The 24,849-nt window shown below is 40.2% G+C and overlaps 1 protein-coding gene across 1 annotated transcript in view; it reads left to right on the forward strand.

Moving 5' to 3' along the window:
* The window catches only part of COL6A6 (collagen type VI alpha 6 chain), a 173,830-nt gene that overhangs the window by 38,974 nt on the left and 110,007 nt on the right, over positions 1 to 24,849 (forward strand). Inside the window, 7 exon segments of the mRNA XM_025913831.2 lie at positions 9,188 to 9,285; positions 11,569 to 12,168; positions 13,459 to 14,079; positions 15,340 to 15,900; positions 16,667 to 17,224; positions 19,370 to 19,945; positions 21,847 to 22,416. Coding sequence (XP_025769616.2) covers positions 9,225 to 9,285; positions 11,569 to 12,168; positions 13,459 to 14,079; positions 15,340 to 15,900; positions 16,667 to 17,224; positions 19,370 to 19,945; positions 21,847 to 22,416 — 3,547 coding nt within the window. The 5' untranslated portion in view covers positions 9,188 to 9,224.

The following is a 24,849-nucleotide window of genomic DNA, read 5'->3' on the forward strand; positions in this document are numbered from 1 at the left end:
CCAGGATTTTTTCTTTATATTTGATTTTTTGTTAGAAAATTATATGCCTAGGCTTAGATTTTTGTTTCGTTTTTTAGCATTATCCTGCTCTGAGTTTCCTGGATCTGTGGTTTGATGCCTGGCATTAATTTGGGGGAAATTTGCAGTTATTATTATTACAAATACTTACTTTCCTTTTTTTCTTTTCCTTCAGGCATTCCCATTACATGTATGTTACATCTTGTAGAGTTGTCTTTGATTCTTTCTTAGAATTTCCATCTCTCTCTTTCCATACATTGCCATCTGCTTTTGCATGCTACTTTATCCATTAGAGCCCTTAGCATAGCAATCAGTTGTTTTAGATTCGTGGTCTGATACTTCTAACATCCCTGTCCTATCTGAGTCTAGTTCTGTCTAGTTCTTCTTGTTCTGTCTCTTGAAACTCTGGTTTTTGGCCTTTAAGTAGGTTTTGAAATTTTCTTAATAGCCAGACTTGATGTACTGTGTAAAAGGAACTACTGTCAAAAAGGCCTTTAGTGGGGCTCCTGGGTGGCCCAGTCAGTTGAGCGTCCGACTTCGGTTCAGGTCATGAGCTTGAGACTTGTGAGTTCGAACGCCGCCTCAGGCTCTGTGCTGGCAGCTCGGAGGCTTGGAGCTTTGGGTTCTGTGTCCCTCTCTCACTCTGATCCTCCCCTGCTCATGCTCTGTCTCTATCTCTCTCAAGAATAAATAAAACATTTTTTAAAAACTAAAAAAAAAAAAAAAAAACCCAAAAAAGGCGTTTAGCAACATGGAGCTAGGATGTGGAGCAAAGGGGAGTGTTCTCTCGTTGTGAGCATGCATCAGTCTTTTAGTGAGCCAGTGCCTCTGGACTGTAAACCATACAAGTGCTTCTCAGCACCACTGCCCTGCAACTTCTCAATTGTTAGGTGAGACCATGGGGGGTGGGGATTGAGTACTTTCCTTTTCCCACATGGAAGACTAGCGTGGGCTGGAATTGCCTATTCTCCTTCCCCCAGGTTAGCTAGGCTCTAATAAATCCCTACTGGTTAGACTCCAGTTAAAGCTTTTCATGAGGGCAGACCTTGTTAAAAAGAGCAGAATACTGTGCTCTATTTCAGAATGGTTCCTTTTTCTTCATCCTTGCCAGAAGCAGGGGGATATGTTTCTCAGATATTCACTATAAAAAGCTGGTAGCGCTCCAAGGCAAAACTCTGGAGAGTGTGGGGCCCCTAATGACTGGGTCCTCCTGGAGTTTTTATGCCTCAGACTTCTCCACGCTGAGCCTCCAGCAGTTTGTCAATTACAGCTCAGGTTTTGCTACTTGAGCCACTGGTTCCCTGGGAGGTTTTAGCTGATCAATTTCTGCTCTAGTAAATTGTGATTCTCTTAATCTGCCTGTCAGTCTTCAATTTGGAGGGCAGGAGCTTGCCCTGTGGCCGCATTTCTCTTGCAGATCTATGAAAAGTTGTTGACTTTTTTTTTTTTTTCATTCTGTTCACTTTCCGCTTGTTATTGGAATGGATTGTCAACTTCAAGTATCTTAACATGTTGGACCAGAAGCCATCCCTTTGTTTCTTAAATTAGTTTATTACAGTTATATTCCTTTAAAACTATGTAACAATTAGAATTATTTCTAACTTAAAAGGATAGCCTACTGCATGTAGTTTTCCGAGCTTTTTGTCTCATTTTGTTGCTAAGAGTCATTCACATTTTCGCACCTAGATGTAATTAGTTCAATTGATGTAGCATAATCACACAAAGAAATATCATACATCAATTTATTCATTTTTCCTATTAATAACAACTTCTTGGGTTGTTTCCAAGTTTGTGGTACTGCAGTCAGTGTTGCTGTGAAAATTCTTGAACACATCACCTGGCATAGGTGTGCAAGGGCTTCCCCAGGAGTATAGAATTGCCATGTCATAGGGCTTGAAAATGTTTGATTTTATAAGATAGGGCTTAACTGTTTTCCAAAGTGGCAATTTAATTTATACTTCCATCAACAATGTATATGAGGTCCTGTTTATCCACATCCTCTCCACTACTTGATTTTGTTATACTTTATACATTTTGCCAATTGAATGAATGTAAAATGGTATCTCAGTATAATCTTGATTTCTATTTCCCTGATCACAAATGAGTTTGAACATTTCTTTCTGTTTGCTGCCCATATGATTTCCAATTCTATGAAATACCTGTTGATGACTTTTCCCTATTTGGGTTATTTATTCCTAGAAATTCTAGGGACATTTATGTTTTCAATACCAATCTTTTGTCAATATTGTGGATATCTTTTTCCAATATGTAACCTGTCTTTCTACTTTCTTTAAAACATCTTTGAACAGAAGTTTTTCATATAGGATAATTTATTAATTCCCTCACCCCCCCCCCCCCGCCCTCCCCCGCCGTGGTATTTTCTATGACCTGAATGTTTGAGACATTCTTCCCTAAGGTCAGAAATATACATCCACATATGGTTTTTACTTAATATTTTAAACTTTTCCTTTTAACATTTAAGAATTTTATTAATCTATAATGGACTTTTGTCTACAGTGTGAAGGAAAGATCTAATTTCAACTGTTTGCATGTGAATAACCATCCCTCCCCACCCCTACTGGTCTGCCTGGCAACTCTACATTGGTATGTCTGGGCTGTGGATTCCATTTCTTTGGTCACTTTGGCCTTCAGTAAAGTTTTATAAATTTTGCTATCAATCTTTTACATATTGTATTTTTTCTTGATATATAATTGTTGCTATTTTAACTTGACTCTCATAGAAACACTTAAATATTCTAGTTATGGATATATGGAATTGACTTTTATGTCTTGATGTTATATGAAAAGACTCAACTATTTGCTATTTTTAATAATTTGGCTGTAAATGTAAACAATCCTGTCACTTGCAAACAATGGCAATTTTATGTGTTCTTGTTCTTTTTACAATCTTTATGGATTTAATTTTGCTAGAACATAGCAAAATTCTTCTGTTTCCTCATTTTAAAGAGAGTACTTTTCACCAACAGTTATGAGGGTTCCTTTCCTCCAAATCATCACCAACACTTATTATTTCTTGTCTTTTTTATTTTAGCCATTCTGACTAGTGTGAGGAGATCTCTCATTGTGGTTTTGATTTGTGTTTCCCTGATGATGAGTGATGTTGATCATCTTTTCATGTGTCTGTTAGCCAGATGTATGTCTTCTTTGGTAAAATGTTCAGGTCCTCTGCCCATTTTTTAATCAGATTATTTGGGGTCTTTCAGTGTCGAATTGTGTAAGTTCACTGTATATTTGGATATTAACCCCTTATTGGGGTACCTCGTTAGCAAATATCTTCTCCCATTCAGTAGATTGCCTTGTCATTTTGGTGGTTTCCTTTTCTGTGCAACAGCCTTTTATTTTGGTGTGGCTCCAATAGTTGAATTTTACTTTGTTTCTCTTGCCTGCAGAGACGTGTTTAGAAAAATGTTTCTATAGCTATGTCAAAGAAACTACTGCTTATGTTTTCCTCTAGGAGTTTTATGGTGTACTGTTGATGGGAATGCAAATTGGTGTAGCCACTGTGAAAAACAGCATGGAGGTTTCTCAGAAAATTAAAAATAGAATTGCCATATGATCCAGTAATTTCCCTACTGGGTATTTACCCAAAGAAAATGAAAGCACTAATTTGAAAAGATCTATGTACCCCCATGTTTATTGCAGCGTTATTTACAATAGCCAAGATGTGGAGGCAGCCCAAATGTCCATCCATAGATGGATAAATAAGATGTGTGCATATCTACAGTGGAATATTAACCATAAAAAAGAATTGTATCTTGCCATTTGGAACAACATGGATGGACTGAGAAGGTATTATTGCTAAATGAAATCAGACAGAAAAATATAAGTATCATATGATTGCACTCATATGTGGAATTTAAGAAACCAACCAAACAAAAGACAAAAAACAGACCTTTAAGTTCAGAGAAAAACTGGTGATTGCCACAGGGGTGGTGGGTGGGAGGTTAGGGGAAATAGATAAAGGGGATTAAGAGTATACATATTGTGGTGAGCACTGAGTAACGTATGGAATTATTGTTGAATCATTATATCATACACCTGAAACTAATATAACACTGTGTTAATTGTACTTCATGTTTTTAAAAAATACTTCTAAAATTTCCCCATTAGGGTGATATACACAGAAGATATTTATTTAAAAATTTTTTTTTACTTTATTTTTTATTTTATTTTATTTTTATTTTTTGTTTTATTTTTTAAATATAATTTATTGTCAAGTTAGCTAACATACAGTGTATAGGCTATGCTCCTGGCTTCAGGAGTAGATTCCCAAGATTCATCACTTACATTCAGCCTCCAGTGGTCATCCCAACAAGTGCCCTCCTCGATGCCCATCACCCATTTCCCCCTCTCCCCCACCCCCCCCATCAACCCTCAGTTCTCTATATTTAAAAGTCTCTTAAAATATATCCTTTGTCAGAATAAGTTTCCTTCTCCTCCTGGTTTCCTAAAGGTTTTTTCTTAAAGTTATGAATTGGAGTGGTTTTCCCTTTATATTTACTTTTTATTTCCTTTAGTCTATTCATGTGTTAAGTTATAGTCATGTATTTTCTAAATACATATTTAGATTTACATGTTTAGATTGTAGCTTTTAAATGCAATCCTTGCATTCCTGAGCTAAACTCAACTTGATAACAGTGTATTATCTTTTTTACATACTGAGGAGTTGATTTGCTAATGTTTTATTTAGGATTTTTTATAGTTATTTTCTTTTTTCAAGTTTTTAGTTAAATTCCAGTTAGTTAACATACAGTGTAACATTAGTTTCAAGTGTGGAATCTAGTGATTCGTCACTTATAATACCCAGTGCTCATCATAACAAGTATCCTACTTAACACCCATCACCCATTTAACCCATCCCCCCACCCTCTCCCTTCCAGTAACCCTCAGTTTGTTCTCTATAGTTAAGAGTCTGTTTTCTGGTTTGCCTCTCTTCCTGCCTGTCCTCCCTGCATGTTCATCTCTTTTGTTTCTTGAATTCCATACCAGTGAAATCATATGGTGTTTGTGTTTCCCTGGCTGACTTCTATCACTTAGCATAATACTCTGTAGCTCCAACCATGTTGTTGCAAATGGCAAGATTTGATTCTTTTTTTATGGCTGAGTAATATCCCATAGTGTGTGTGTGTGTGTGTGTGTGTGTGTGTGTGTGTGTGTACACACATCACATCTTCTTTGTCTATTCATCAGTTGATGGACATTTGGGCTCTTTCCATAATTTGGCTATTGTTGATATTTATATTCATGAGTAAAATGGATGTTTTTCCTTTCTCATGCTGTCTTTGTCTAGTTTACATATCAAGATTTTACTGGCCCCCCAAAAAGGAAATGGCTAATATTCCTCTTTTTCTGATCTCTGAAAGAATTTGTAGAAGATTCAAATGACCTGTATCTTGAAAGTTTGGGACATGCCAGTAAAATCACATAGGCTTGGAGTTTTCTGTGAATACTGTTAACTACTGTTTCAATTTTTAAAAAGTCTGTCTTATCTATAGTTATGTCTTTTTCATTCGTATAATTCATAAAATTATTTATGTCATCTTTTTTTGATCAGTCTATTATGAGGTTGGTGTTTTCAAATCTTGATCTTCTTTTAGCTTTGTTTTTTAGTTTGCTGATATCTGCTCAGATTTTTAGTATTTTAGTATCTCTTTATTCCTTTTGGGTTTATTCTATAGTTTTCCTAATTTTTAAGCTGGGCATTTAATTCCCAGCTTAAATAAAATAAGCTTGCCTTATTGAAATTTTAGTCCCCTTCAGTTGGTGTACTTGGGTCTGGGAGGATTCCACCAGCATTTCTGACCCAGAAAGGGTCAATAATTCTGACCTACTCCTTTTCTTGCTGTCATAGTCCCTCTAACACAGGACCAGACCTGCACAGGTGGTTGTCTGAGGGGCAATTTGCTCCATAAGACTGTTTCAGAACATGTGCTCTGTATTTCAGTGTGATCTTAGCTTAACTGGTCACTTTTTTTTTTTCTTCTAGTACTATTTGTTAGGTCAAAAAACTGTTAATGTGTGGAGATGCTAGAATTTAGAGGATGTGACCCCTGTGCTTCAGATGAGGAACCCACAGGAGTGAGGTGGGATGTCCAGTGAAACAACCACTAAGGAAGAGTGAAACCCAAGTCATGATACTATAGACTGTGCTCTTTCTACTGAATCAACTGCTCTCAACACATATGAGTATACATTTTACAAAATGGCAGGGTCATAATGACCTTGTTCATTCAATATGATCAACATACACAGTCTCTTTTTTGTGATTCCAGAAAATGCAGCTGGGAAAAACATGACATTAGCAGTAAAACTATGTGATTTGCTTGCCTCATGAGGGCTTGTGTGTTTTGTATTGTTTACCATTATTAGTTCGTGTTTATTTGTTCCTATTGTATGTGAAAGCTTCATACTGCAGCGTTTCAGTGAGTGTAAGTCTTAGAATATTTTTCTTTCTACTTTTTGACTTCTGAGAAGTAGCATGGCTCAAGGAAGGGAAATAGTAGAGAGATTGTGAGTGGGGGTAGATAAACAAATGGCAATTTGTCATGACCTTTGTGGAATAGACCCAGTGTTTTTTTACAGTGCAGCAGCTGACAATAGTCTGTTTCTGAAGAAAAATACAGTCCATATGCTTAGAAATGATGTATCCTGCATGCTCATTTTAAAGGGAAAAAAAGGCATTTATCTTAATTTTGCTGAGGTCTCTTTAGTATCCCTCTTGGGCTGTTAATATTTTTTTGGAAGACATGTCCTAGATTATGAATTGGCTTGCATGGGGCAGAGGTCTCCCTGAAACCCCTGGTTCTTAGTAGCCTCAAGAGAGGTGTTGCACAAGTTCTAAACATTCTGGGGTTGAAGCCAAGTGTTTGGTGACTGTGTTGCTTTTGCAGCTGTGGTTTAAATTAGAAACATTCTACCTTCTCAACAGAAAGTTTACAGGGATCCAGGTTTTTTAAAAAGCTTTTTATAGCCTATAACTTCCAAAAGATGTATATTGGCCTCTGTGTTTTGTTTTTTTGATTCAGAATAAATGAATTACAACAAAATTTAGATTAAGGAGAACTATACCTTTTGACAATATTTCTATAACAAGCAGTCAATCTCACAATTAAGAAGAATGTACAATGAATTTAAATTATCTGTTTCTTTATTCTCCCTTTATGTCTTCAGGTATTTTTAAAATTTATTTTAAATATTCAGATATTCTAAAAAAAAATTATATAAATCCTGGCCATGTCTGGGAGTAGAACAGCATACAGATTTAGGCAGTTCATCCATGTTTCAATGTGGTAAAAATGATCCCAGCCCTTCCAAACATGAATTTAGAGGCTTAGCCCACCACCAGTCTTAATGCACACACCAAGCAGGGCCCGTATGCACTTCAAGAGAAGCTTTCGCGTGTGGGCTTCCACACTGGATGGCCTTATAACACACCAGCTTTTTGAATCCATTTCAAGGATGTGAGAAAACTATTTCACAAGATGCTATTCCAAAGAATTCAACTTTTATCGTATCACTGGTATTGATCATCTGCATGGGGAAATTTCCAGATGCTTCATGCTGCTTTGGGATTATCATGGCTTTACCTAATCCTCACTGTTCCATCCAGGTTTTAACTTTCAGAAAGAAACTTGGAGACACTTTTTATGTTCACCGTGTTGAGTTTGGGATAACAGTTTGCAAGGACAGATTTTAGAGTAGGACAGAAGTGGGTTGTACGCCCAACTCTGGCCCATTTTATCAAGGTGACTTTGAAACCGTTATTTATGTCCCCTTCATGAAACTGTTTCCTTATCTGCAAAATCGGAATAATTTCACTTGCTACTAGGTGTGTTATCCATAGCAAACAGGAGAACAAATGTGGAGCAGTTAGCACAGGACATGGCACATACTAAAGGCACAACAAGTGGGAGGATTTGTTGTTGTTATGCACGTTAGTACAAAATTTGTACGGATATTATGACTTGGTTTTCATCTGGGGCAATCTACTCTAGGGCTAACATTCCTCTAAAATGTAAGGGTTGAACTAAAAACAACCTCTTATGAGCCCCTTCCAGTTCACTGAATAATTCAGAATAGAATTGATAAATTGACTTACGGCCTGAAAAGTTTATATCATCTAGGCTTCTTATGAAGGAACAGAGCAAAGTCCCAGATTCCAGAATGTCAGAGGGATGATGGAGTAGGTGAGGAAATGGGGATGGAATTTCTCATGGCACAGGTCCCTTTTCTGAAGGGATGAAATACTAAGCACTGGGAGCCTGCCTGACAAGGAGTGAGATGGCCGTATATAATATTGCAAATTCATGTTTGGGTAAGAACTTAGCAAGAAACAAAGATGCTACTTTCTTAATATGGATCAATTAGTTTTTCATTCAGTGGATGAATGAGTCAATAAATGAGCTAAACCTGCTTCATGAAAATATTTATTTTCAACGTCTTCAATATTTTATTTCATTCTATGAAATGAATAATTATAGGTGACCGAAGATTCTTTAGGTCAATAGAATTGGAAAACCCTTGCCTCATGCAGTTCTAGGTAGTTGGAAGCAAAATAGTACAAATTGAGTCATTTTGAGGAGCAAGATATCATATGGAATATGGAGGGTCACTACTTTTATGTCTTCTCTCAAATTTAAGGATAAGGGAAAATGGTTACCTTTGTAATTATGTAGGATAGGGGAAAAGATGGAATTTTTACCCCATCTAAAAATACTTATTGCTCAAAGATGAAACACACCTACATGTTCATGATGGAGAAATGATAAATCAGGTCTTTAGACTGTGTCCCAGCCGTGAACTCTGAATTGTCTTGGCAAAGAGTAGACCAAGGGTAACACGAGGGTACAGGGAAAATGACTAATAGAGACACAAAATATTGTTGGAACTAGAAGGCAGCTGGCTACCTCCATTTATAATCCAGAATTTCATGTTTCTGCAGGGTCTTGGACCAGGAAAAAAATGTTGTGATTGTGTGAATTTTTGTGGATCTTTTTCTCTAAGGCTCTTCACAGATCAGAAGGTCGGGGCACCTCAGAAATTCTGCCTTCTATTGCACCCAGTTTGCTATAAAATTTTGTGTGCTCTTATTTGTGTGTCTTGATTACAAAATATCCACAATTTTAGGTGTTTGTTCTTGCCTTTTCAGATTTCAAGTTGGAGACTTTTTAGGTCATAAGAGGAAAATGCTGCTGATCTTGTTCCTTATAGTAATTTGTTCCCATGTCTCTATGAACAAAGATCCTGGTAAGTAAAAAAAAAAAAAAAAAAAAAAAAAAAAGTTATTTTCCTTAATTTTTATTACAGAAAATAGATCAGTTTGACCTACTTAAAGAGTTTTGCTTTGCTTTACTTTGCTTTTGATGGTGGTGAAGGGATGGATGGTAGCTCAATTTCTTTGTGATGTTATCCTGTGCTCCTTTAAAGATCATTTGTTCTGGACCTTATTCCTTGGTTATGATAGAAAGATATGAGAGCTATTATTTTGTCCTCAATTTCAACCCCTTTTAGGCCTTTGGGGAGGTTGCATTAAAATTCTATCATTTAATATTAGATTCAGGCCTGGAACATTTGGAATGTTTCTTCCTAGTTCATTTGTGCCAAAACATTGTCTTAGTTAAGTATCCAGATTTGCTCCAATTTAAACTGTTAGCTTATTGTAAAGAGAGTGCTTTTGCCCTGAAGAGAAAGCTCCATAGCTGTTTGCTGTCTGTCAGTTACCTTTGTCCAGTGGACATGAAGTCAAAATACTGGCCTGCCCCTCACTCCTTGACCACCTCAAAATAGTGACTACTTGTACCGGTCACTTCATGTCCAGGGCCACCTATATTGGCTTTCATAGCTTTCTCAAGGACTGTGACCTTGGAAGCAAGTTTTCAGAAGAGATAAACTAGACTTTGTTCTGCAAACATTTTTCTTTGATGTCTCACGGGGCTTGATATTAAGTTGTTTTAAAGAGAAGCAGTGCTTTTTCCCCAAGTGTTCCACTGTTCAGACATAACGCTGAGCTGTATCAGAACCTGAATCTGTCTCACATGCCAATTGTCCACATTTCCTTTTTCCATGCAAGTTGTGGGGGCTTATTCATGAATAGAAAGGTCACTTTTGGTCACAAGTCAAGCCATCCTGCGCAGGGATCCCCTGACAGTCCTCGTAGGGATTCTGGCCTTCTCTTAGAAGACAATATTGATTCACCTTCATTAAGACACTGCTGACTGTATGATTATCAAAAGAATCTCAAACTAGTTGAAATTAGGTTTCAGATTTAGAAGACAAGGTGTGATGTTATCCATCATGCCTCAACCAGACTGCTATCAAGAAAATGAAATCACACACAGGGTTGCCAACGCTGGTTTCCTAACAGGTGTAGACAGAAAGAGATGGAGGTTATTTTCATTTGATTAGAATTTATCTTGTAACCACTTCTGTTCATCAGAATCTCAAAGTGAGGAAGGACTTTACATATTTTCTAGTAGAATCCACTCATTTGAAAGGTGAGGAACCTGAAGCCCAAGTATGTAGAATGGTTTGACAGGGCAGGTGGAGTTAGCTGATTAAAAAAAAAAAAAAAAGTCAGGACTTCCATTATTCAAGTACACTATATTTGCTTAAATATATACCATCAGACAGACAGACCTCTCCCTACCACAGAAAAGACATAGATGTTCTACTAGAGTGGGGAGGACTCTGCATTCAAATGAGCAGGTCACCAATAAACAGTATTTTGTGCTTGAATCCAGTGATTCCCTATCACATTAAAATATAATTCTACATACTTAGCATTGAACCTGGCACTGAATGAATCCTTCAAAGTTCAGCAAAGTTATTGTATTCCTATATACAAATTCTGTTTTTAATAGAAACCAAAACTGTAATCCCTTTCCTAGCTTAGGGCATAGTGGTTTCCATCACATTTTACTTATGTGAGCATTATAGTGATCATTCACATGGCTCGCCAAAAAATATTATAAAGAACTTTAATTTTACCACATTTTTATGATTTTTAGGTATTTTTTAAACGTCATCCATTTAACATTTGGGAATACAAACTAATATGTTTGTAAGTCAATCAGATCAATGTTACATTGCTTAAAGAGGAATCACAATGAAAGAGCATCTCCACCCAAATTCAAAGCAATGTGATTCTCAATTAAATTTTTTATTCTCTTTATATAAACTGAGATCAAATTTTGAAAGCAAAAAAAAAAGGTGGGGGATTGGGAAGTATCCACTAAAGATATAAAAACCCAGGATTTTCTACTTCTCTAAATTTACCTATTTTTTTTTAATTCCACACAAAAGTGATACTTAATTTGCGAGGAGTTCAAATGCAAAGGTGTATGAAAAAGCCCACGAAATAAAGATTTCTTTTCTTGGGCAAATACGTAATGTCACACTGTTATTTTCAGTTCATTGGGAAGGTATTAAAAATACAAATAAAGGAAAGTAGGTTTTATCCAAATGGTTGGCATTAAACAGGTGGTACATTTCTAAAGTTTGTGCTTTGTTTGTATGTCTCTGGGTTTTTAGGCCCTGAGTATGCAGATGTCGTGTTTCTGGTGGACAGCTCTGATCACCTGGGAACTAAGTCCTTCCCTCTTGTGAAAATGTTCATCACCAAGATGATCACCAGTCTCCCCATCGAGGCCCACAAGTACCGCGTGGCCCTGGCTCAGTACAGCGACCGGCTCCACAGTGAGTTCCAGCTGAGCACCTTCAAGAGCAGGAACCCCATGCTGAACCACCTCAAGAAGAACTTCGCCTTCATCGGAGGCTCCCTGCGGATAGGAAACGCTCTCCGGGGGGCCCACAGGACCTTCTTCTCCGGAGCGGCTGGCGGGAGGGACAAGAAGCAGTTCCCTCCGATTCTGGTGGTCCTGGCTTCGGCGGCGTCCGAGGACGACGACGTGGAAGAGGCCTCCAAGGCCCTGCGGGAAGACGGGGTGAGAATCATCTCCGTGGGGCTGCAGGAAGCTTCTGAGGAGGAGCTGAAGGCCATGGCCACGGCTCAGTTTCACTTCAGCCTTCGGTCGGTCAGGGACCTGGGCGCGTTTTCCCAAAACATGACGCAGATCATCAAGGAAGCGACCCAGTACAGGGATGGAGCGGCAGATGACATTCTTGTGGAAGGTGGGTTCAGAGCACATGTATAGAATGATGATTAATTTGCTTTTGAAAAATCAGCATGGGGAGAGGATTGAAACTGTGAGTCTCCCTTTCCTCAAAAGTTGGGCTGCATTTTCAGATGTTAAATATTCACGTGTTCAAGAGGACCCAAGGATTGTGACCATTATAAATCCAGTGAACCTCACAAAGCTTGGTTTTTCCATGTTTCACTTATGTTGCATGTCATCGACACATCTTAAAATCCAGGGACACCTCCCTACCACCCAGCCTATCTCTGAGCTATCAGTCTCCTTGGGCTTTAGTTGCTATGTAGTTTTATTTACTGGTTCCTTTACAGGGCAGATTTGTTCCTAAAGAAATCCTTGCCTCCTCAAACCACATAATGTAATCACAGAATGATAGCACTGGAAACAGCTTCAGGAAGGCCAAACCCTTGCTTCTGCAGAAACTCCCAGGCGTTCTTTGAGGTGACACGGCTTGGTCCCAGGCCAGGCTGAAGTTTGAAATCGGGTAGATCGGGCCCTTGGATTCCCAGGCTCAGGTACCTTCAGCCCACATGGTCTCCCTTCCTGCTGCTCTAATCCTGATGAGCTTCCTGTGTTCTGCTCTGCCTCTAACCTGCTGCCCTGTGTCCCAGTCTGTCCTCTTGTACTGTTAACAAGAGGGGCCAGGAGTTTACGAACATCGTCCAAGTGAAGGGCAGGGGAGAGCCAGGAAAAAACAATTTACTCCAAGTGTACAAGTCTTACTAAGTAACATAGGAAATTCATATTACTGCTGCTTAAATCTGCTTGAACGAGACAATATAATTGTCTATTGATAATAGGGAATGATTTTCTTGTGGTAATCTATGAAAATGCGAATCCTATTACTAACATCTTTCCCAAATAAAATAGTAGAAAGTGCAATCACTATTCCATTACCACATCTTAGGAATATTTGGACTCTACCTATTGATTTTAATAATATTTTAATATGATCGCAGTAGCAGCTATTCACTGAGTGGCTTTTATGCACCAGCTCCCATAGCGAAGCACGGTATCACATTTAATCCCCGTAGCAATTTCATGAGATAAATGTTATTTTCACAGATAAGGAAATCAAAGCTGGGAGTTGAGCTAAGATCCAGTATTTGAATCTAGGACCTTCTGATCTCAGCTTCATAATCATTTTGTATACAGCCTTCTTTCTTTAAGTGTATAACCAAGCTCTGGTAGATGTTCTCCACGCCTTCTAATGCTGAGCAAAGATGCCCTACCTCTAGCTAAACTTCTTCATTCCTTGTCCACACAGTTTGCCAAGGCCCATCTGTGGCTGATGTGGTGTTCCTGTTGGATGTGTCCATCAATGGCAGCCAGGACAACTTTGACTATCTTAAGGAATTCCTGGAAGAAAGCATATCTGCTCTTGACATAAAGGAGAACTGCATGAGGGTTGGCCTTGTGGCCTACAGCAATGAGACAAAGGTGATAAATTCCCTCAGCAGGGGTGTAAATAAGTCGGAGGTTCTCCAGAATATACAGAACCTCTCTCCCCAGGCTGGGAAGGCCTACACAGGAGCTGCCATCAGAAAGATCAGGAAGGAAGTGTTCAGTGCACGCAATGGCAGTCGGAAGAATCAGGGGGTGCCCCAGATTGCCGTGCTGGTGACCCACAGACCATCAGAGGATAACGTGACCAAGGCGGCCGTTAACCTCCGGCGCGAGGGCGTGACCATCTTCACCATGGGCATAGAGGGGGCCAGCGACAGCCAGCTGGAGAAGATCGCCTCTCACCCCGCTGAGCAGCATGTGTCCAAACTGAAAACCTTCTCTGACCTGGCCGCTCACAACCAGACATTTCTGAAGAAGCTGCGGAACCAGATAACGCACACGGTTTCTGTCTTCTCAGAACGGACTGAAACGCTCAAATCTGGTAAAGTCCTTAGCTGAGAGAAGGATTAATCGGATCCTTCTCTTTTTCTCCTCTCAGGTTATTCTACATAGAGAAGGGACTGGCAGGGCATGCTGTGGGTAGGGAGGATAAGTTCCTGATTTCTTACCTTTGTTTGACGGTTCGAAGTGTAAATTGGGGGGAGAATGAAAGCCACTGTAGTGCTGGAATGGGGAGGAGGGATTTCCTATCCAGGATTCCTCATGACTTAACACCCTAGAACACCATCCTTTGCTGTTTCTCTGCCTTTACTTGTCTCTTTTTCCCCTTTGCCTTTCTTTCCTTTATTTCTTTATTCTTAATGTTAATTCATTTATTTTGAGAGGAGGGGAGGGATGGAGAGAGAATCCCAGGCAGGCTCAGCGCTGTCAGCACAGAGCCAAATGTGGGGCTTGAACTCACGAACTGTGAGATCATGACCCGAGCCGAAATCAAGAGTCAGACACTTCACCGACTAAGCCACCCGGGCACTACTGTTTCTTTTTTCTTTCTGTATTTTTCTCTCCTTTTCTTCCATCGTCGTCAAATTCCAACTTAGAGAAGAAACAGGAAGCATGACTTGGTTGGAGAACAGAGTGATTTGTTGTGAAGTATTGTAGTATCTGTGAGTTTGGAGAGACAGACAGCAGTGTATTTTAAATATTTTGCACGTACAGATGCATACTATATAAACTATGTGTAGATATACATGCGCATATATATGTATACATTCTTCCACAAACATTGCTGGCATGTTTACTGTAAAAGCGTAGTTGTCCTACACAAATAAGACCACTGACGACGATACCCCTAGTTTTGTTAATTGGCTAGGAGTAGATGAGAGTAAATAGTTTGTTCAGGTTTTCAAGAAAGAGAGCTCCTCTGTCCACAATGTCCAGTTAAATACCTTCTCCATTTCCCAACATACCACTTGCCTCTTTGCTAAGCAGTTATTCACTATTGAGGGAAGTGACTTGTAAAAATCATCTTTGTGTCTTCTTTCTAATCTTTTATTATATCCAGATTTGCTTTGATTCATGGCAGAGAACTATCCAAATTGTCGTAAACTGTCAGAAGCAATTCATTTGGGCCCAGTGATGTTAAATTCTTCCTACGTTAAGCTAGTAGAGTGTCTCTTATGCCTAGGAGCTGTTTTCCATTTTTCTGTCTCAAGACGCTTGTATTGTTCCGCTTCCCATCTATTTTCATTCCTTCTTCACATTTGCCTCAGTGCCACAGCCAACCTTTCTGGTTCCATTTTAGGTTGTGTGGACACTGAAGAAGCAGACATTTATCTGCTCATTGATGGCTCTGGAAGCACCCAGGCCACCGACTTCCATGAAATGAAGACCTTCCTGTCAGAGGTCGTAGGGATGTTCAACATCGCTCCCCAAAAAGTGCGGGTTGGGGCCGTTCAGTATGCTGACAACTGGGACTTGGAATTTGAGATCAATAAATACACTAACAAGCATGACTTGGGAAAGGCCATTGAGAACATCCGGCAGATGGGTGGGAATACAAACACGGGTGCAGCCCTGAATTTCACGCTAGGGCTATTGCAAAAAGCAAAGAAGCAGCGAGGAAACAGAGTGCCGTGTCATCTTGTTGTCCTGACGAATGGCATGTCCAAGGATAGCATCTTGGAGCCTGCAAACAGACTGAGAGAAGAGCTCATTCGTGTTTATGCCATTGGGGTCAAGGAGGCCAACCAAACACAGCTGCGAGAAATTGCAGGCGAGGAAAAGAGGGTATACTACGTGCATGACTTCGACGCTTTGAAAGACATAAGAAACCAAGTTGTTCAGGAAATCTGTGCTGAAGAAGGTAGGGGACATGGTGACTTTACCTTTTGACTTCAGCTCATAAATTACTATCCTGCAATATTCGACATCACATTAGAGAAACAACATAAATTTCCAAGTCAATGTTTGTTGACTTGAGTAGCTATGTTTGTTCTCCAGAGCAGAACTAGGAGCCCATTATGGTGTTCTGATTAATATTGGAAGCATAAGAAAGGTGTTTGGAGGAGTTCTCCCTAATAAATATTCATTAGCCACTTCCCACAGATCCCTGCTAGGTTAGACCTATAATTAGACACTGCAAATGATACCTGATTTTAAGTACCTCAGATGTATTTAAATTGCTTTTTAATAAAACTTCTATGAAACCTTTTAGAACTATGTCAGTAGTCTTCAACCAAGGGTGATTTTTGCCTTCTTGGGGGATACCTGCAATGTCTAGAGTAACTTTTGTTTGTCGTAACTGGAGGAGTGCTCCTGGCATCTAACAGGTAGAGGTCGGGGTACTGCTAAATGTCCTACGGTGTCCTATGATGCATGGGCTGCCCTCCATGATAAAAATTATCATAGTGCTAAGGTTAAGATACTCTGAATTACAAATTAAAGATATAAATAACAAATGGAATAGCCTCACTTTTATGGCCTTCAGTGCTTTATTTACCTGTTAGCCATCCTCACCAAACTCACACTTAACTTCAGTATAGAATTATTTGTGTTTTGGATTTCTTGTTTGCCCTTAATCCTTTCACCTGAAGCCCACTTGAATAAACACCTTGTTTTCTTCCGTGCAGCCTGCAAAGAGATGAAAGCAGACATCATGTTTCTGGTGGACAGTTCTGGCAGTATAGGACTTGAAAACTTCAGCAAAATGAAAACATTTATGAAAAACCTGGTGAGCAAATCTCAGATTGGGGCAGATCGGGTGCAGATCGGTGTAGTCCAGTTCAGCGACATCAATAAGGAGGAATTTCCGCTTGATAGATACATGTCCCAGCATGAAATTTCAGATGCAATAGACCGGATGGCTCACATTGGAGAAACCACCTTGACGGGTGGTGCCCTGACCTTTATGCCTCAGTACTTCAGCCCTGCCAAGGGGGCCCGGCCCAACGTCAGGAGGTTTCTCATCCTCATCACTGATGGTGAAGCTCAGGACATAGTCAAGGAGCCAGCAGTAGCTCTTCGACAAGAAGGCATAATCATCTACTCAGTGGGGGTGTTTGGCTCCAATGTCACCCAGCTTGAGGAGATCAGCGGGAGGCCAGAGATGGTGTTTTATGTTGAGAATTTTGATATTCTGCAGCACATTGAAGATGATCTTGTTTTTGGAATATGCAGCCCCCGTGAAGGTAGGTGTGAGCACATGCACTAGTGGCATTTTCCAAAATACGTCTGTGTTAGCCATTGTTGCTTGAATTAAATAAACTACTATTTGAACCTTGTAAACTTTGCTTAATTGGAATGTTCATCCCCGTGGCTTTTTACCTACGTATAAAATGCACCTTTCCTCATCAGAACTGTCGAATGAATACAGAATAATTTTGGTCCACCTGGATTGGTCCCCATTTGTAGACAAAGAGCACGAGGACAATGTCTTAGGCCTGGTTCCCCGGAAACAGAAGCTAAGTCAGAGGCTCTTGGGGAAATGATTTTATTGAAGGCCTTTTCAGAAAGGGGGTAAGGGAAGTAGGACAGGGCAGGGTAGGAGCTGAGCGAGGAGGCAGTCTCAGCTATAGTACAGCTTCAGCCTGACCCCATGGGGAACCCTGGAGCCTGAGTTACACCAGAGTCTGTTCCACCTGGAGGCAAGCAGCCAGCCTCATATAACCGGTGTCCTTGGGCTATGTTTGAGGCAAGCAGTACTGGAGCATAACCTCCTGGGCGAGGTGACTGCCCTTTGACCTAACACCCAATGTATGTTTATTTGTTTTACAATTTTTAAAAGCCAGTACTTTTGTGAAGTGAGATAAATTTGTAAAAACACTTTGATACTAAATCCTATCAAGGAGGAGTATCCTATGGGAACATGAGCAATGGATGCCTTGAAAGAGGTAAATAGTAGAGCCCCCATCCTCTGCCCGTGAAACTGCAGAGTAATGCAGGTGATGAAACAAGTCCAGCAAATAGAAGGGACTGATTGACATTGTGATCCCTGGGCCTTGATGCCTGAGGCGTTCTGAAAAATCTCTACGAAGAAGATGGGTCTTAACAGAGTTTTGAGGAAAGAGAGGAACGTTGTTGGTCAAGTAACAGATCTGTCCAACTCCCACTGGAAGGTTTGGTGATTGTGGTATGTGCTTTGTAGAAAATAAACCTGGATTGTATTTCTCAATAATTCCATCCAGAACAAATCTGAATCTTCAAAGGGTACCAACACTGAGCAATCTATACCCTAATCCCTTGGGTAATGCAGGCGGGCTCCCCAGGGCAGCCAAAGGCCAGAGAGATGTAGTTTCTTCTTTGTGGAACCAGCCTTTCCTGAGAGCTTGGTTTATGACTATGTACACGTGGCCTCTAGTCAGTGAGATAAGCACATTGATTGGCTCTGAGACTTTCAACAGAGTTGCAATAGCAAGCAAGTGGCTTGCAGAGGAAGGAAATGTGGTGAGCCTCTAGGGAGGGGGCCTATTTTGACCCCAGTCTGTTTCTCCAGAGTGGGTGAGTTAACATCTGGAACATACCTTTCTAATGCCTGTGGAGAGATTGTGCTGCAGAAAGACTTAATCGACTTCTCCAGCATGAATGAGTTGTAGTTTGGAACTCTGTGCCTTTAAATAGAATGTGTTGCACCACAAGGATTAAGTAATTAACTGGGTCTTTCCAGCTTCACTGTTCCATGCCATTGACCCAAAGTTTGAAAAGTTAATAGGAGCATCATGCCAGGACCATTAGTTAGGCCAAGTGTGAGATGGGCTTATTTCTATGATGAGGCCCAATAATGAAAATAGATAATGTTTCAAGGAAGCTAAAAAGAAAGAAAATGTAACCTTGAAGAATCAGCTGTCATATAACTAAAAAATATACAGTGTTTCCAAATTCATTTTCATGTGATCATTTCCCCAAGGTTTATTTTAAGAAAAAAATCGCATCCCTGTGGCTTTAAAAAAAAAAAAAAAAAAAAGACAAATTTGTGTAAATGAAAGCACATGTCGAAGAAACTATTTATACAGGAAAATGCCTACAGAATTTGTGTTTCCTTTTTAGTTTAAAGCATTTGAAGTGTTTATTCCTCTGATCCTGTGACTGTTGGCCCCCTCTGTGGCCCCTACAGTAGGCTTCATATCCACCTTGTCCTAAAAGCCTGAGTATTTCTACATACTAGCAGCACAAATGTATGTGTATTGTGTCTGTTACCCAAGGAATGGACATCCTAATGTACAACTTGATCCCATGGAGAGGAGACCCTGGCAATTAAAACACAGGTGTGGGGAGAGGAGTCTCCCATGATGTCCAAAGCTAATTTCATGTGGTTTTCCTTTCTCTTTCTCTTCTAGAATGCAAGCGGATTGAAGTTCTGGATGTTGTGTTTGTAATTGATAGCTCTGGAAGCATTGACTATGACGAATATAATATCATGAAAGACTTTATGATTGACTTGGTGAAAAAAGCTGATGTTGGCAAAAATCAGGTCCGGTTTGGGGCTCTGAAGTATGCTGATGACCCAGAGGTACTGTTTTATCTGGATAACCTCAGCACAAAATGGGAGGTGATTTCGGTGCTCCAGAATGACCAGCCCATGGGGGGCAATACTTACACCGCTGAGGCACTAGGCTTTTCAGACCATATGTTCACTGAAGCCCGGGGCAGCCGCCTGCACAAAGGGGTCCCCCAAGTCCTCATTGTGATCACCGATGGGGAATCCCACGATGCAGATAAGCTCAATGCCACAGCCAAGGCCTTGAGGGACAAAGGCATTCTTGTTCTGGCTGTGGGGATCGCTGGTGCCAATCCTGTAGAACTGCTAGCTATGGCAGGATCAAGTGACAAGTACTTCTTCGTGGAGACTTTTGGAGGCCTGAAGGGGATATTTTCAGATGTGTCAGCCAGTGTATGTAACACTTCGAAAGTAGGTAAGATTTGTCAATTACATTTTTTCTTAATTATCAGCTGAGATCTAAGTGAGGGAGAAACCAAAGCAATAGCCTTCAGGAGCAAGTTCTCTAGAGAGGAGAGAAGGAGCACCAATTGTCCTAGAACTCCCCATGTTATAGAATCTCAGGGCTGGAAGGATCTCAGAGACATTTCATTTGGCCTCCTCCCCATGGAGGAAATCTTCTACAGCATTCCTACTCCCTGCTTAAGCCCGTCTAATGATGGAGAATTCACCATCTTTGAACAGGCTTTGTTGATCAGAACACAAAGTTGTTGACACATCCTTCCTACCCACTTCTACCTCCACGTCTTCTTCCTCCTTTTCACGTAAGAAATCAATTCCATCCCTTCCTCAGAGCCAGCAGGTCTTGCCTGAAGTCTTCTCTCTGGCAGTCTGGAAGTCTCCAGTCCCTTCACCTTATTTCTGTTATGGCAAAAGCTCGTTTAGAACATGGAGCCTGATATTAAATTCCGGACTCCAGTGTTTCCAGAGCAGAGAACGGGGATTTCGTTTGCCATGTGTTTCTAGTTCTGTGGCTAGAGATTACATTGCCACATTTATGTATGTATAAACTCATTCATTCAGTTGCCATTCTACCCCTTTGTTTTAAAGGGACACTGTGGTCTATTAAAATTCCTTAGTATTTTTATTAAGGTGTGTTTTACTAAAAATACTGTCATTAGATGAATTGCTATTGATCCAGGATTCCAACATCTTGGGTGCAGTTCCTTTTCTGGTTTTCCTATGCCTTGCCTCCTTAGAAGGCAGCTACTACCTTTTTCTTTCATGAAACTAACAAAATCTGTCTCAGTCTTACTGAAAACTGGTACAACTCTTAGCTTCTGTTGGCCAATGACTAAAATTTGATCTGTCCTTTTAAGGCCATTGCAGAAGTTGACATTGAAATTTTGTATTGACAGTTCTCCCTTAGGTGTTAAAAAAATATATAAGTTTAATTTCCTTTATATGAAACCAAAACAAAGGAATTAATGAGTTAACCAATTCCTAAAGTTAACTGATTCTGGTTGCCTTATTTCTCTTTATCCCTCTCTTGCTTATCTTGACTGCTGGAATCTCAGACACCTTTCATCTTAGGCTAACATGAGAATTAATTAAGTCAGTGGTGAGTTCTCTGGGGGAATTCAAGGAAATGATAATGTTTACCAGAAGGCTAAGGAATACACATGAGCCTGTGCCAAGCATAACTCATTCGTTGGCAGTGGTCTTTCATATTCTTTTTGTTTTGTATTTGTTGTATTAACACAAAGGAAGCATCTCTAAACTGTGTTGCATTGTTCAAAAATGTTTTTCCTCAAGTAGATGCTCTTGCCTATATGGACCAGAAAAGGGGCTGAAAAAGAATACAGACAAGATATAGACTGGAAGGCATGATTTTAAAACCTCAGTTTGCCCTAGTAATAACCAGCAAAGTATTGATTGGCTTAACAAGCCAGGGAGGCCAAGTCAATAATACAGACCATCTGTCTTTTTGTTTGAGTCTCTAAATGGATGTGTACTATTTTGTTTTTTCTTGCTGTGCTACCACTATCACTGGGTTTTCTGGAAGGGCTACGGCTAGATTGCAAGTTAAGAATGAATTTTCTGTGCCCGCCCCCCCCCCCAATTCTCTGGCATCTCTGAAAAGAAAATGGCATTAAGACCAAATTCTTGGGAATACCGAAGAAAGGCATAAAAGAATGAACTGAGTGTTTTTATTTCTTCTCAATTAATCTGACCACCAAATGGCATATGATAAGATAAGAAACCGTCTTTGGAAATATCATTTCTATATAGCAATGAACACATAACCTTGCCAGCTTCAAGAAAAAATAACAGCCTGATTTTTGTTGTTGTTATTTCCTTTCCTCTTCTTTGTAGATTGTGAAATTGAAAAAGTAGATATTGTTTTCCTCATGGATGGCTCAAATAGCATTCACCCAGATGACTTCAGGAAGATGAAGGAATTCTTGGCATCTGTTGTTCAAGACTTTGATGTCAGTGTCAACAGAGTACGCATAGGAGCTGCCCAGTTTAGCCATACCTATCGGCCGGAATTTCCACTAGGAACTTTCATAGGCAAAACCGAGATATCGCTTAAGATTGAAAACATCCAACAGATCTTTGGATACACACACATCGGTGCCGCACTCCGGCAGGTGGGGCATTACTTCCGGCCAGACATGGGCAGCCGGATAAATGCAGGTACCCCACAAGTGTTGCTGGTCCTCACAGATGGCCAGTCCCAAGATGAGGTGGCTCAGGCTGCTGAAGACCTGCGACACAAAGGTATTGACATTTACTCTGTGGGCATTGGGGATGTGGATGACCAACAGCTCATTCAGATCACTGGGACTGCAGATAAAAAACTGACAGTTCATAACTTTGATGAACTGACAAAGGTCAAGAAAAGGATAGTTCGCAACATCTGTACCTCGGGGGGTGAGAGCAGTAAGTATTTACTGTGTGCTTCATATTTCTTCCTTCCCTGTCTTTGCTGACATTTTCCTCAAGCTCTGTTTACATCCCCTGGGGCTGGTAGGAGAATTCAGATTTGTGCCTCTGGATTTCAGATTGAACTTTTCACAGTCGTCATGAATTTTTTTTTTTTTTTTTTTTTTTTTGTGACTCGTGGACTGCAAAACAGGACATATGAGAGCCTTTGTCTTTTTTTTTTTTTTTCTCTCCCATATCCTGCGAGTGCATGCCTTTGTGAATGAGAATGCAGTCGCTTCAGAAGGTGTGAGGGAAAGGCCATTGTTTACAGTCTCCTTGGTTTCAGAGGTTGGAGACTGTCTCAAAGAAGTAAACTATTCTACGGGTTTTCGTGGCCTGGCAATAGGGCCTTTGGGCTGCCAGGTGCTCTGGTACAGGTATATAGAGAATGAACAGCCTTGAAGATTTATATCTTTATTATGAAACGTTTTACTGCAGAAGTTAGTAAATATCTTCTTAAAAATTAGTCTATTTTGACATTTTCCCAACAGATGGAAAAAAAGGTCTTGAAAGAGGGATGATTTTTTTCTATCTTTATAGAAGTGCCTAATGGGTTGGCTGTGATTCTGTGTAACTACCTATGGTAAACATAAACTCTAGATTTTCACCAAGAAGAGGAAAGCTATATGGTTGCTAAGAGACAGCTCTGGAGACAGGCACCCTGGCTACAAATCCCTGCTCAAATGGCCATTTTTTTTCTTGGGCAGGTTGCTTAACTTGTCTAAGTTCAATTTTCTCATCTGTAGAATGTGAACGATAGCAGCACCTAGTTCAAAAGATCATTGTCAAGATTAAATGAGAAAATGCGCATTTAAACTTTATAATTACGTCCCAGGTGTCATGCTTATTCAGAGTAAAGTCATTTCATTTTTGTCTACCACTGATCCATTAAATTTATTCATGGGGGCCAGCTCTTTCCTTGCCCCTAGTCACTTTCAGGAAATACGTGAACCTTTTCTCAGTGATTAATATGTCCATCAAAAGGTAACCACTAAAACTAAAAACTTGATTTAGGGTTACTCCACTTTCCAGCCTCCCATAGACTGCTCTCCCACCACAACAGAGGAGGCCACACATGGCAATTTACCTACTGTTCCCCACTTATTACTTCTACCCACCTCTTCCAGACCCTGTTCTCTTGTTGCTAGCCATGGTTTCTGGCCTCTCCAGAATGGGTTAGGGAAGGAAGAAGAGCTAAAGAAATACAGAAAAGTTCTTGCTTGATGATGCTTGCCAAGAATTGGTTTTCTGTGACCATGTAAATCTGGGTCCTTCAAAGGACCATTCATGGGTCCTTCAAAGACTTCCCTTCTTGACCTCCACCCTCTCTCCCCCAACCAAAGCACATTTGTCAGGGGATCTCTCAACCATAGTTCCCTTGAAAAAGGTAAGCATGTCTCAATTCCAGAGTTGCCTTATGCCTTCCTCAGCCTCTGGGCATCTAGTGATCCCTCCAGCTTTATTCTGTCATCTCTTTGGCCTTCCAGTTAGCCTTCTTGGACAGGACATCAGAGGGGTCCACAACAACTCCTCACATGTGGCCATGTCTGCTCCATGGGAAACAATAACATATCCATTGCCCCAGTAAACACTGGAAGTTAAGGTCCCTCAGTGTGGTCACCCCTCCTTTGCAGAGAGATCGGTGTGCCATCCTGTGATTCATTCTTTAGAATTTCTAGCTCTCTCTTAAAGCTCCTCTTACCTGGCTTAAAGAGGAAGTTACCTTCTATGTGTGTGTACGTGTACATGTAGTGAGAGACCTCACAGCACATCAACAGTTCTCTCCCCCAAAATGTTCTCCTAAGCTCTAAGCTCAAACCTTTTATAAGACCCAGTGTGTAGGCTAAAGGTTAAGAGTCGCATAATTAATTAGGGGCTACTGTCTTCATAAATTCTGCTGCATGATATCCCCATACTTTGGAATGTCTGGTGACCTCAGCCAGACCTTCCACATTAATTTCCTGTTTGAGATGAAATACCCATTTGCAATTATTAGGCAGAAAATTATCTTGGAACCATCTAGTCTCTACTTGAGAAAGTGAAAGAAAACCACGTTGAAAGTCAAAACCAGGAGTATACACTCCCAAGTAGTCACTAAATTATCTTTAAAGGAAATAGTCATGAATGTAAAAATAAATAAAAGTACTCTATATGAAGATAAACTTGAAGTCATTACTGCAGCAAGCAAGAATGTGAAGCCTTTGTAGCCAAGCTGCAGACCAAGGACTGGTGAGCCTGGGATGAACACTGATAAAACCCCAAAAGCATGTGAAAATATACTAGAGAATACCAGCTCTTCTTAAACTATAAACCCCGAGTCAAGGAGATCAGATAATAGTTTGGTATGACTCAAAGCAAATCAGGCTTAGAGCCTGAACACCTAGCTTT

Source organism: Puma concolor, chromosome C2 (assembly GCF_028749965.1).
Source record: "Puma concolor isolate L17-30 chromosome C2, mPumCon1.1.hap2, whole genome shotgun sequence".
Lineage (NCBI taxonomy): Eukaryota > Metazoa > Chordata > Mammalia > Carnivora > Felidae > Puma > Puma concolor.